Source organism: Myodes glareolus, chromosome 20, assembly GCF_982192425.1.
Source record: "Myodes glareolus chromosome 20, mMyoGla1.1, whole genome shotgun sequence".
Lineage (NCBI taxonomy): Eukaryota > Metazoa > Chordata > Mammalia > Rodentia > Cricetidae > Myodes > Myodes glareolus.
The window spans coordinates 28,960,478-28,974,714 of NC_142045.1; the positions used below are offsets into that span (position 1 = coordinate 28,960,478).

Sequence of the window (14,237 nt, forward strand, 5' to 3'; positions counted from 1 at the left end):
GCTCTTATAGCATCATCTTATACATAACCTATCACCCTTTTTAATATTTAATAATGTCTTGCTAATATATCTTTTTATTTCAATATATTGAGTTATAGGAGGTAAAAAGTAGTTGTTTCTGATAATGAGACAGTAAGTTTATTTAGGCTTGATGTGATTCTTAGAAGGAGGGATAGATAGTATGACCCAGATGGGCTATATTCAGTAAGACTGCGTTTCAGGAAGGTTTGGCTACATATGATCCCAGGCCTTGATCTCTTGACCCTTCATCTGCAGCACTCCATTTTGCTATTTTATGTCATTTTTTCTTACCTGCTTCCATGTACAAAAATAGGAGTGGGTAACAGTGAAACATCTTGGTCTCTCAGTTTTACCACTTTTGAATTTAACATGTTCACTTTTGTTAGTCATTCCTCAAATTGCTTGATTGGTAGATTCCATCAGCTACCAATGCCATTTTGAATTATTCAGTTTTCCCTTTTGAAGTAGTCCTTGCAGAACTGAATAAATACCCAGAGTGAATTGCAGTGTACGGTGTGGTGAGGTGGTTTTCTTCTATTCACGTTTGTGTTTTGAGACAGTGTCTGTCACTATATTCTTTCATAATCGTAGCTCCCTTTTGTTGAATACTTCTTAGGACATTACCCCTTGTTAACACCATATATCTATTACCTCAGGTTTTAAAACCAGCATATAGTTATTAGTATTTTCATTCCTATTAAAACAGACATACTGAGACTCATAGATTAAATAATTTGTTCCAGTAACATATGCTCATGAAATAGGCAGGTTACATGTACCTAAGAGGGTAAAAAATAGAAAAATTGCCTTCAATAAATTACATGAAAAATGTCTTTTGAACCAAAACCTTGCAACAGTGTCAAACCTGGGCTCTGACAGCTGATGACTAGTATTGATTTGCTTTATCTGTGTCTTCCTTTTCTAACTGATTAGTTTGCGTTGGCTTGTGATACTTTTCTGTTTTTTTCATCATTTACTTATATGAATTTCTGTGCCTCTGCTTGTTGTATTACTGACAATTGAATAGGAAGTTAATCCTTACATGGAAGTAACAGTGAAATATAGCACAATATTTTAAATTTGGAAGTTAATTGTATGCTCCTAGTTTCAGAACTAGAGCATACTATGTTCTTGTGCACGCTTGCATTTCTGTCGGACTTCCTGAGACTGGCTTAGTGATGAATACAACATCCTCTTACCAAACGCCTGTGCATGTTTTGTTCTTGGGATCCAGGTTTGGTTCTCTGCTAAGTCTTAACTAATCAAAGCCAAGCTGTTACTAACTCTTTTAACTAGAGTGAAGAAAACTCAGTAGGTGTCAATCCTCTGACAGTGTATGAACCAGAGAAAATGAAAAGGGAATAAAAAAAATTACTGGCCTTAAATATCAGTTAGTCACGATGTATGTCTTTTAATTGATAATCATGATGGATAGAAATAAATTTTGAAGGACTCCGAGTTATTAATGAACTCATTTCAAAAGGCAGAAGCAATGTAAATAAACAAAAAGTTAAGAAGACAGTGTCTGGTTGTTTATCCCTACTGGTCCTAATCAGCAGTATATGTTTTTTCAGTTAGGCTTTAGTCAGTGCTACCAACAGAAGATTCTGAATTGGGAAATGATGTTTGAATGAATTGCAGCTTCTGGATCATCACAATGTGAAGACTATCATTTGGGGCTGCTGACATCTATTACAAATTAACTAAACTCAGTCAGGTGGTGGTGGTGCACACCTTTAATCCCAGCACTTAGGAGGCACAGCAGGTGGATCTCTGTGAGTTCCAGGACAGCCTGGTCTACTGAACAAGTTCCCCAACAGCCAGAGCTGTTACAGAAAAACCCAACCTTGAAAAATCAAAACACAAAACCAAACAAACAACTACAACAAAAAAGAAACATAAACAAAAACAAACAAACAAAAAACTAAACTATAATAGAATTGACAGTAATCAGTTAAATGTTATTTAAGTCAGTGTTCTGAATATCCTGTTAGGATAAAAATTATTTTATTTAAAACTTATACTTGAGATGATATATACGTGAAATACTGTCTATTAAACTATAAAATCAGGCTTTTTCAGCAAGTATTTTTTAAAATTAATTTAGTTCTTTGAATTTTTCTTTCATGAATGCATATAATTCATTTTGGTTACTCTCTTCTTCCATATTTTCTTCTCTCATATTCCCTTGTCAATTTATACTTTTCCTTATCTGACCTTTTCCAAGATTCATGACTTTTGGTTTTATTTTGTGACCCATTTAGTTAATGAGGGCCATCTGTGTGACCTCAGGATTAGGATTTTTCACTGGAGCCTGATCGGTCACAGTGCTGGGTACATAAGTGCAGGCAGTGACCTCCCGTTCTCTGAACCTGTCAATAGATGTCTTAGTTACTCTTCTGTTTCTGTATCAGAAACAGAACTATGCCAGAAACAGAGTATGCCAGAAACAGAGATGTTTCAGGCATCTCTGAAGTGGTAGCTGAGAGGGTGTGAATGTCTTGCTTAGGTTTGAACATATGTCCACCACTTCTTCTCAACACCTTTCATGTCAGTGAGGCTCTGTATTCATCACTGTTCACTGCAAAGAGAGCGTCTCTGATTGAGGCTGAGAGTATTAATTGCCAATGGTATAAACTTAATTTAGAGGGCAGTTGAGTGCTATGTCAATGTAGTTAATCAACAGAATTAAATTATCCCCTAGGGCCCATGAACTCCCTTGCTATGTACTTTTGAGTAAGTTCAAAGTACCATCTATGAATTTCCTCTTATGGAATGGGCCTCAAATCTCAGTGTGGTCAATAGTCTTCCTAACAGTCCTGATACTGTTGTACAGTATGCATAGAGTTTAGGAAAATGTTCTGGTCAGCATCATATAAATTATGAGGCAGTGAAAAGCAAACAAGCAAACAAAAAACAATGACAGAGATACCGTGTCCTCAGTGAGCACTGGGAGTTAGTAAGTTACCAAAGAAGCTGCTATAGTTAGCACTTTAGACTAACGTCTTCCAGTAACAGAAGGAATATGAAATAAAATAAAATTTAATGTTTAGCAATGCACTCAAATCTATGTCTATAAACACCATGCTTATAAAGGTACCTCTCTGTGCTTAAAATTTAGTCTTTCCTATCCTTTCCAACACAGCTGCCATCTGTCACATGTGGCTTCTCTGTAAGTGTTAAATGCATGCAGAACTCATGGGGGCTCCTCCGTCTTATTTTGTGTTAGCTTAGGGTAAGGGCTTACCTTCTGTATATTCCTCTAATGAGTCAGTTGAACCTTTGGGGACCACTTTGAGTCCTTCACTACCATTAAAAGCTTTATAAATATATTCATCTCTCCTGGTTTTATATGCATTATTTCCTTCCCTCTTTTAATATCTCACTTAGGATCTTAATGTCAGTTTCCCATGTTTTATTGCTTAATAGAGGCATGTTTTTTGCTTGTCTCCAGAACATTAATTAAGTAAATTGATGCTAGAAATGTAGCTCCACTTAACAACCGTTTTCCATCTCTAAACATTAAGCAGTGTGTGGGCACGTAACTTGTTCTTAACAAATACATGCTGAAGTCGTTTCCTAAATATATTTATATAACTTGTATAAACCTTTTATATTTGAATGTACTGTAGTCATGAAGTGCTTTCACACAAGGACCCTATAATCTTTGTAGCAGGTTTATGGATAGGCACTACCATTACTGTCCTCAGTGTCACATGACAAAGCAAAGCTTTAAAAAGGCAACAAGAAAATCAGTGGTGCTCTGAGCCAGATTTTGTTTCCTGTACAATGTGATTTATTCTCTCTTAGTTGAGAAGGGTTTGAAGATCCTAACACAAATCTGCTGCTTTCCCTGAAAGCACAGTTATTCTGAGTGTCATCTTTGTAACAGGAATTATCTGGAATCTTGTCCTTTGGGAAATTCTGGAAAAATTGGTATGGAAACCCTTTTAGATATATACCAGCTACTGTTCTTTGATATATGCTATTCAAAGAGATTTTTGTCTTGTGTATCAGCTCCTTGTAGATATTCACGCTTACTCATACTGTTCAGAAAACATTCCAACACTACTTAACATTGTTTATTTTAAAACAGTGTGGGTAATTCTATCCAATATTTGTCACTTAAATAATAGTAGACTAATGTCTAATTTTAAGTCTATACATTTTTCATATATACCTCTCATTTATCTCCGTAAGTTTTCTGTTCTCTCTTTGGTCTAAGTAAAGTAAAAGAAAAATGCTTCCCTCCTGGATGTCATGGTTTTCTTCTCAGACGCCATCATCCTTGTGTACTAACTTACTCTTTCCAGCCTAGCTTTTACCTTAGAGCTCTGCATAATGGTCTCAAAACTAACATTGATACTTTAGCCACAAATGTTTGTATTGCTACTGTGTTCATCTGTTATTTTTTTTAAAATGGTTATTCAGAGTTTTGACATGTCTGCTCGAAGTAAAAAAACGAAGTCACTGATAGGAAATGCCATCTTTAGTGAAATGCTTCTCAGCTGAAGTGTATGTATATAGACAGATGGGTAGCTAGATATAAGGACAGAGTCAAGTATGGTTAAAGCCTGGAGTACACGGACAACGACACACATTCTTTATTTATGTGCCTCATTTATTCATTCTGTCACTTACTGATTACTGCTATGTGTCAACTTCTGGTGTTAATCATGGGAACATAAGCAAGATGTGCAAAATTATTATTGAGGGTTTTGAGCCTCCATTTTTGTTAAAAATAGAAATATAAATTTTAGATTTCTTTTCTGTATGAGGAATAATTTTGCTAACATTTGTTGATTTTTTATTAACATGACACACAACATTGAATATTTATAATTCAAAACAGGACTGTATTAAAAGTGTATACTGAAAGCCCGTTTCAAACAGAACAAATTTTATATTAGCTAATTATTTTTTCCTTCTATAGATAACAGTGTCTGACTTTTGTCTTTATCCAAAGTAAGTAAAACTTGAGGTATATAAATTTTAGAGTTAAGGAATATATGTAAATTATTAGAAAACTCCTTTGGGAGAGATTTCATTTGATTTGAAATTTTTCTAAATGTTTTAAAGGTTATTTATTCATATAGCTACAGTTTGCAGTTTTAAATTTTTTTCTCTAAATGAAGTTCAAATTTTTCATCTTTCAGATCTTGACAGAGCAAGTGTGTACTCAAGTTGTGCATAAACCACACCCTGAGCCAGACTCTACAGTGAAAATTCAGAACCCAAGTGAGCAGATGCCACTCTTCTCTACTACATGGTGGTTATGTGGTCATGTGCGGGACTAAATCAGAGCTGTGGTCCTCTCAGTGTGCGCATTTTATGGCAGCTGCACTCTACTGTCAGAGCTAAGCATTTAGTTGAAAATTAGTAAATGTGTTATGTCTTAGTTACCTTTTTACATTTTAATGTTTTTGTTTATAGTGATTCTTAAGGTGGTGGCAACATTGTTAAAGAACTCAACACCAAGTGCAGAATTGATGGAAGTTCGTAGGTTGTTCTTATCTGACATGATCAAGCTTTTCAGTAACAGCCGTGAAAACAGAAGGTAAACAGTCTGGTTTTATATTTTCTCTGCCCTTGATTTTGAATAATTTTCAAATAAAAAATTCAAATATTGTTAAAAATATTCTTAATCATTTGAAAAGACATCTTTTTACCAATTTTATAGGCTTTTATTTGGTTGACCTAGTATATTTAATTAAATATATGTATGAAAATACAGATCCACAGATTTGTACTTGGAATGTGATCAGCTATCCCTGATACTGTCACCAATGTGCCTTTAGTACATTGTGTTGACTTTGCTCATATTCACCTGTGTTTTCCTGTCATGTCTCTGATTCTTGTCATGCATTTACAGCTTCCTAGCTCAGATACGGTATGCGCAGTCTGAGTCCATGAGTTTGTGGTCATTTTCTAAGCTTCTAAGAACAAGTTTTATGTATTCATGTGAAACATTAGTGTAGTTGGATTGGGGTGCCTGATGAGCAAACTGAGTGCATTGTGAGTGCTCATGGTGATGAGGGCGTTCAGAAACAATAACTGACTCTGACCAGGAGAGTTCGGACGTAATTTTGATTAACAATTCATATTTTCTAGGAAAGAACGAAATTGATTGAAATTACAGAATACATACAATAATTTTGTACTCAGATTATATTTTCTTTATTTTATCTACATTTCAGAGTAGTAAATTGTAATTTTGATATTCTTAATGAGCTCTTTTTCTTACTTAGATGCTTACTGCAGTGTTCAGTGTGGCAGGATTGGATGTTTTCTCTTGGCTATATCAATCCCAAAAGTTCTGAGGAACAGAAGATTACTGAGATGGTCTACAACATCTTCCGGATTCTTTTGTATCATGCAATAAAATATGAATGGGGAGGCTGGAGAGTCTGGGTGGACACACTCTCAATAGCCCATTCCAAGGTAACAGGGACCCAGCAAGTGTTGTCTTTGAAGGTTCAGCAATGGAGTAAATGGCTATAAACGCTCATCTGGTGCCACCTGGTGGCCATTGTCAGTTATGGTCCATTGCTTTTTCCTAGGTTTGACTTTGTGCTTTTCTGCCCTTTGGTGAGTCTCTAGAGCTTGATGGTGGTTTCAAGATCATTTAATTCAAACGCAAAAACCACAAAGACTTTAATTAGAAATTTTGTTTTAATAACACTTAAAGTTACAGTGTATGTGTGTGTGTGTGTGTGTGTGTGTGTGTGTGTAAGTGTATAAGTAATCCTGCTGGCAGTCAGGATGATTTATGAGAGCCGGTTCTCTCCTTCCACTTTCTGGGTTCAGGGATTGTTGGCAAGCATCTTTCCCTGATGAGCCATCTCACTGTCCCCTTAATTGAGAATTTTACTGTATATGTTTGTAGCAGATATGAGAACCTCAGTCTTAATCAGTTTTTTTTAACTAAACCATTCTCAAATCTTACAAGCATATGTCATGAAATAGTAGCTGAAATGTACTTCTATAGATGTTTTTAAAGTAATCAGATTTATTTTTGTTATCAAGTGAATAATAAATACTTGCAAATAATAAATAATAAATGGGACTTGGCTGAGTGGATAAAGTACTTTCTCTAAAAGCATGTGGACCTGAATTTGGATTCCCTTCATCCACATAACAGACTAGGCATGGCTGGACAGACTTTACCACCAGTGCTGGGGAGCATGAAGGGAAATCCCAAGGGCCCTCTGGCTATCCAGTCACTCTAAGCAAAACCATGCATCCCTGTTCAGTAAGAAATGCTGTCTCAAAAAATGAGGTGCCAATAGTGATTGAGGAAGACATCTCAGTGTCAGTGCCTTCTGAATGTACCCACCTTCCTCATATACATTTAGTTTTTTTTTTTTCCGTATTAGACAAAGCTGGCCTCAAACTCACAATGGTCTCTCTGCTTCTGCCACCTTAGTGTTGAGATTAAAGGTATGTACTTTTAATAATATTTTTAATTATAGTGTTGTAGTCAGTGTTCTATTGCTGTGAAAAAGAGAGACACCATGACCAAAGTAATGCTTATAAAAGAAAACATTAAATTGGGGCTTGCCTTGCTTTTAGTTTCAGAGATAAGTCCATTATTGTCATTGCAGGAAGCATAATGACAGGCAGGCATGGTGCAGGAGAAATAGCTGAGACCTACTTCCTGATCCACAAACAGTAGGTGTTGGGCCTAATAAGGACTTTTAGGGGTGCTGGAGAGATTGCTCAGAGATCCTGAGTTCAGTTCCTGGCAACCATGTGGTGGCTTACAACCATCTATAATGAGATCTGATGCCCTCTTCTGGCAGGCAAGGATACATGCAGGCAGAACACTCTATACATAATAAAGAAATAAATCTTTTTTTTTTTTAAAAAAGGAATCTAATGTGGACTTTTGAAACCTCAAAACCCACCCCCAGTGACACATTTCCTCCAAGGCCACACCTCCTGATTCTTCTCATCCTTCTCAAATAATACCACTTCCTGATGACTAAACATTCAAATATATGGGACTAGATTGATATAGTATCTTGCAATATTTTTTAATTCTAAGATTCTACCTCTCCCTATTAAACTTTGAATAACACTTGTCTTTGGTAAGGAGAGTACTTCATTTATGCACACATTATATTCTAGTAATTCAAAGCTGTGATTCTTCAACTGTAAGTAGCATCACAAAAGAAATGTGGACATACAAAATTAGGCAGCTAATTCAGTTATGTTGCAATTAAGTTTTGTGGTTTAGAAAACTCATAATTTGTCCCTCTCCCCTTTTTTTGAGACAGGGTTCTCTGTAGCCTTTTATTTTATTTTTAGATGTATTTAATGTGTATGAATATTTTTCACATATATGTCTGGGGACCACATGAGTTTCTGGTACTTGACGTCAGAAGAGGGCATCAGATCCCTTGGAACTGAGTTATGGACAGTTGTAAGCTGTCATGTGAGTGCTGGGAATCAGACCTGTAACCTCTGCAAAATCATGAGTGCTTTTAACCACTGAGCATCTCTTTAGCCCTCTCCATAGCTTTGGAGCCGGTCCTGGAACTAGCTCTTGGAGACCAGGCTAGCCTTGAACTCACAGAGATCTGCCCACCTCTGCCTCCTGAGAGCTGGGATTAAAGACATGCACCACCACGTCCTGGCTTCATATAGTTATTTTTAATAGGAATTAGAAAAATGATTTTAGAGACCAGATAATATATGTTTGGGAGTTTCTACCTCTGATGAAACTGCTCAACTCATCTGTTTATTGTGAAAACAGACAAAACAAGAACATCAGTTAACATGGTTGTATTATAATAAAATTTTACTAATCAAAATAGATGACAAACTGATGTGGCCTTTGAGAAACGGGTTGCCAGTTCCCATGATGGGGGAGTTTCTTTTGTAGGAAATGGTTTTTATATCTTTAAAGAAAGGTCAACCATAACCCCTGTTAATCCACAGGTTAATATAAATTAATTTTGTGTGCCTATAAGGAAAGATTTTTAGCAGTAGAAGAATTCATAATACCTAGTGTAGTTCTATATTTTGCACATGCACACCTTGAACTTGTCATTGCTTTAATAAGTTTTAATGTAACAAAGAAAAAGGCATTGCAATTCAATGCACAGCATATCCTGATGTTTCTAATCTAGTTACTATCTCTATATAAAACTGATGTAATACCTTATAAATGTCTGTTTACAGGTTCATATGAGCAACTTTCAGTCATGGTTGTGATGGGTGAAAATATTTCAGTAACCATGTGAAAGCTGGCATAGTAATAGAAGTTGTGATATTCGATATTATCTTCTGCCAAGTCATTAAGCCTAAACAGTGTCCATAAGTTAAATACCATATGATATTGGTTAACATTGAATACTTAACCTATGCAAAGGAACCTTAATATTGCAGATACCTATGTGATTAGAAACAAGTCAGGAAATAATGTATTGTTGTATTTCATAATGTTTCCAATTACATGATAAATTATTTAATAAAACTAAATCTTAAAATACTTTTACCATTTTGGTATTATTACTGAATTTTGTTGGTCTTATTTCTATCTTTCTCTTATAATATACATGACACCTCAGTTTTCTCTTTACTTATTTCCTAGGTGACTTACGAAGCACACAAAGAATACCTGGCCAAAATGTATGAGGAGTATCAACGACAAGAGGAGGAGAACATTAAGAAGGGAAAGAAAGGAAATGTGAGCACTATCTCTGGCCTTTCATCACAGACAACGGGAGCAAAAGGAGGAATGGAAATCCGCGAGATAGAAGACCTTTCCCAAAGCCAGAGCCCAGAGAGTGAGACAGACTACCCAGTTAGCACAGATACACGAGACTTGCTCATGTCAACCAAAGTATCAGATGATATTCTTGGAAGTTCAGATAGACCTAGTAGTGGAGTGCATGTGGAAGTGCATGATCTTCTGGTTGATATAAAAGCAGAGAAAGTAGAAGCAACAGAAGTAAAACTTGATGATATGGATTTATCACCAGAGACATTGGTGGGTGGAGAGAATGGTGCCCTCGTGGAAGTGGAGTCCTTGTTGGATAATGTGTATAGTGCTGCTGTTGAGAAACTCCAGAGCAATGTGCATGGAAGTGTTGGTATCATCAAAAAAAATGAAGAGAAGGACAATGGTCCATTGATCACACTAGCAGATGAGAAAGAGGACCTTTCTAACAGTAACTCTTCCTTCCTCTTTGATAAAATACCCAAACAGGAAGAGAAACTACTTCCAGAACTTTCTAGCAATCATATCATCCCAAATATTCAAGACACCCAAGTACATCTTGGTGTCAGTGATGATCTTGGATTGCTTGCTCACATGACTGCAAGTGTAGACTTAACTTGCACATCAAGCATAATAGAAGAGAAAGACTTCAGAATTCATACAACTTCAGATGGAGTGAGCAGTGTCTCTGAAAGAGACTTAACATCATCAGTTAAGGGGTTGGACTATGCTGAAATGACCACCACGACCCTGGAAACAGAGTCTTCCAACAGCAAAAGTGTACCTAATATTGATGCTGGAAGTATAATTTCAGACACTGAGAGATCTGATGATGGCAAGGAATCAGGAAAGGAAATCCGAAAAATTCAAACTACTACAACAACACAAGTAAGCCGCCCCATGTGAATTGCAGAAGCAAACAAAAGTGTCAGATAGGCATTGAGTTGTTCACTGTAAAGTGGTTTCCTAGGATGACACTACACTTAAATCCATGTAATGTGTAACTTACAGAGCTGACTACTATGGCATGTACATATGAAGTTCAAATGATCTGACTTATACTTCCAATTCTGTCATGTATCTCTAATTTCGCTCAACCTCTTTGGGGCTCAAATTTTTGTCATATAAGACATTGTAATAGATTAAAATATGACCACTAAGGTCTTCTGCTCATTTCCACTTTTGTACTTAAGATCTTTAATTTAACCTTGTGCTCAAGGCTATCTCTGTTCTGGGGAGTGTAGAAAAGGGGACTTGCAGCCAACTTGTACAGATGCATGAACAATAGGGGAAGGGGCTGTTATCTGTTCATGCCTACTGTGCTCCAGACACTGGTAGATGTTTTCAGATTCAGTCCTTATAATACTCTGCTAGGTAGGTAATATAGCGGAGAAAAATCTGGGATTATTAGCAATGAGAACTTTCTTAATGGAATAGATAAAATTTGTTATTTTTTTTAAAAAAAGAAATAAGCTGCTTGGGCCTCGTGGTAAGCAAATGTTAGTGCTGTGATTTTGGACAATCTGTAGTAAAGTGTCTTCTGAGACAAACTTGAGTTGTTACTACTTACATTTTGTAATAAACCGATACTATATGGTTAAAAGTTGATGAGATTATAATGACACTCAAAGATTTGAGTTTTGTTGGCCCTCTGGACTTTCTTTCTGTCTTTTGATTTCATTGAAGGTAAGTTTATGTTTTCATTCCACCTGCATTGGAAGGAATGAACCATGTTTTACTATTGACTTTGTACTCCAGTAAGAATATGATGATATAGTCTGTATGTGGGAAAGGCGTGTTTATTTTTTGTTTGTTAACTGCTAATTTCCATTTTGGTGGCAGTTGTACTAAAGTGTTAATTGGCAGAGAGAGAGAGAATATTGAATAAGGTAAGATTTCAAATAAAAGAAAAACAGATCATTGCTTACTGGGCATAATAATCACTAGGCTTGCCCGTTTTTCATTGAGCATGCACACACATTTTTCTGCAGTATTAAAACAGGATTTCCAATAGCAGACTTCAGATGAATCGGAAGGATTTCTGTGCAGGTGTTTGAAATGCCCTCACCACTAAAATCACATGTAATCTCCTATTCACTATTGTGCACACTCGTTTTTGAATCTCACATCTCTTTTGTGCTCTACAAAAGTTTACCCTCTCTTTGTTTAGGCTGTTCAGGGCCGGTCTGTTACCCAACAAGACCGAGATCTCAGAGTTGATTTAGGATTTCGAGGAATGCCAATGACTGAGGAACAGCGGCGCCAGTTCAGCCCTGGTCCCCGGACTACCATGTTCCGGATCCCGGAGTTTAAGTGGTCTCCAATGCACCAGCGGCTTCTCACTGACTTGTTGTTTGCGTTAGAGACAGATGTGCATGTGTGGAGAAGGTACAACTCTTTCTTTTCTATATTATTTTTCACCTTCAGTTGAGAAAATGAAAATTATTTTTATTTTACATATGTGTGTTTTTGTTTGTGTTTACTTTGTATCTATGTCTTTGTGCAATGTCAATGGCCTGCTGAGGTCAAAGGAGGGTGTTGGTCTCCTAGAACTGGACTTACAGATGGTTGTAAACCAGCATGTGGGTGCTGAGAAATGAACCCAGATACTCTGCAAGAACAAGTGCGCTTAACCACTGAGCCAACTTCCCATCTCAAGAAAATGAATATTTTATTAAATGATTTAGTCATCTAATAATATTCACAAATTAAATTTGTTTTAAAAATTAAATAAGTTTTTGATAGACAAATATTTATATAAGTATACTTTTATAATACTTTTTATAATATTTGGTGCATCTACCTCTAGATGTGTAACAATTTAGCTTTAGACAGTTAAAGCAGAATTTTAAAATCTGGCTCATTCTACACAAAAAAAGAATTAAAGACCAGCCTTGGTTTATACTTCTGTAATTGCACCTTTTCTTGTTAAACTCAATACTGTGAGCTCTGTTATCATTTAATAACAGCAATATGATAACACTTAGTACTAGAATAAAATCTTAAAGTAACCTGAAACATGTATATCATTAGAACCTATATGTATAAGCAGTTAGTGGATATTGGTTTAAATCTATCTGAATTAAATGTCTGCTTTTTATAAAAAGTTTCAATTCAGTTTTCTAATAACAGATTCACATTTCTCAATCAGGGTGTGTGTCATTCACATGTGCAAGCATGTAAATTTTGGAAGTTGATGTCTGTAAGCAGCAAAACACCTCATCTTCAGAGATTTAGTCCACTTTATCATATCCTCAGACTGAAACTGGCATCTGTGCCTCTCTTGGTTTTCCTTTAGGATTAAGGTGGCTACTTGAGGTTTTCTCTGTTAAAAGACAGACTCTCCTTCCTTTCTCCATTTTCTCCTTCTTTTCCTTCTCCCTGTGCTATTTTTCTTTCTTTTCATAAACAGTTTTTCTATTGAATGAAGCCCCTTAAGAATTTTTTCCATATTGTCTATCAGGTTGTACATTCATTTGGAAAACACCCCTAAAAAGAAAGTGGGATTCTAATGACTAGACTGGGTGGATCAATTCTGACTAACAATCCAGTACCTGGGGAGGCCAACTAATCTGTGGAACGAAACCTGGACTTTTATTGTGGGGAACATGACGTGATTGTTGGGAAGTTGTCAGTGTATCTGCCAAGGGACTTTCTGTGTTTGATCTGTTCATTCTGTTCATAAGCTAGCCCTAGACGCATGCTAATCTTGTTATGTGCTGTGAACCTTGAGATGAAAGGTCTGACTGCATATGGAGGTCGATATGTGAGATAAACAATGTGATCTGCCTAGTTTTCCTTCAAACAACATTCTGGGTGTCTTTGCTTTTGTATTGATGCTCACGAAAGTTTTCAAACATGAGTATATACAAATTTTTAAAAAGATTCTTTTTAGGGTAGAGGAGAATATCTAACTGCAATAAAACAGTGTTTCTTTGGTATCTTCATTGCATGTTTATGTGGAAAATCCTGCTGCTGGCTTCTTCTGTGACCTTCCTTTTCATCTGCAATAATTTTGATGCTACACTTCCTATGTTTCCTCATGGCAGTAAGGAAAGCTGTGCTCAGAGCCCAGCTAGAACTTTCTCTCTGCAGGCTCTCTACTAGTTTGCTTCCTAACACAGAATAAGCAGATACAGTTAAACTAGTTAAATTCATGGGGCTACTCAGATGTCTTAGAAGCTACTTAATAATTAGTAATGTGAAATCGAGGATTATTATCTCAGGCTACCTTTGTGGTGAGTGTAGTTTTTGGAGTACTGATGTCCATTCTTAAACAAACCAAGAAAGAACAACAAGAATATTATATTTCTTTAATGTATATGGACACAAAAAACTGTGCAGAAATATTTTGGTAAAATATTTGGTGAAATAAAAAGTTGTTATTGTTCTAATAATTAAGTTTTAAACTTGTTTAGCACTTCTATATTTTGTAATTGTTTTCACTTCACAATTTTCATTCTATTCAGAATACTTTAGATACTTTACT

The 14,237-nt window shown here is 36.0% G+C and overlaps 1 protein-coding gene across 3 annotated transcripts in view; it reads left to right on the forward strand.

Moving 5' to 3' along the window:
• Nbea (neurobeachin) overlaps positions 1 to 14,237 on the forward strand; it is a 515,411-nt gene that overhangs the window by 143,763 nt on the left and 357,411 nt on the right. For all 3 annotated transcript variants that reach the window (XM_087899501.1, XM_087899503.1, XM_087899502.1), the window contains exons 19-23: positions 5,178 to 5,259; positions 5,455 to 5,578; positions 6,270 to 6,462; positions 9,620 to 10,636; positions 11,919 to 12,136. In XM_087899501.1, coding sequence (XP_087755627.1) covers positions 5,178 to 5,259; positions 5,455 to 5,578; positions 6,270 to 6,462; positions 9,620 to 10,636; positions 11,919 to 12,136 — 1,634 coding nt within the window. The remainder of the gene's footprint in view (positions 1 to 5,177; positions 5,260 to 5,454; positions 5,579 to 6,269; positions 6,463 to 9,619; positions 10,637 to 11,918; positions 12,137 to 14,237) is intronic.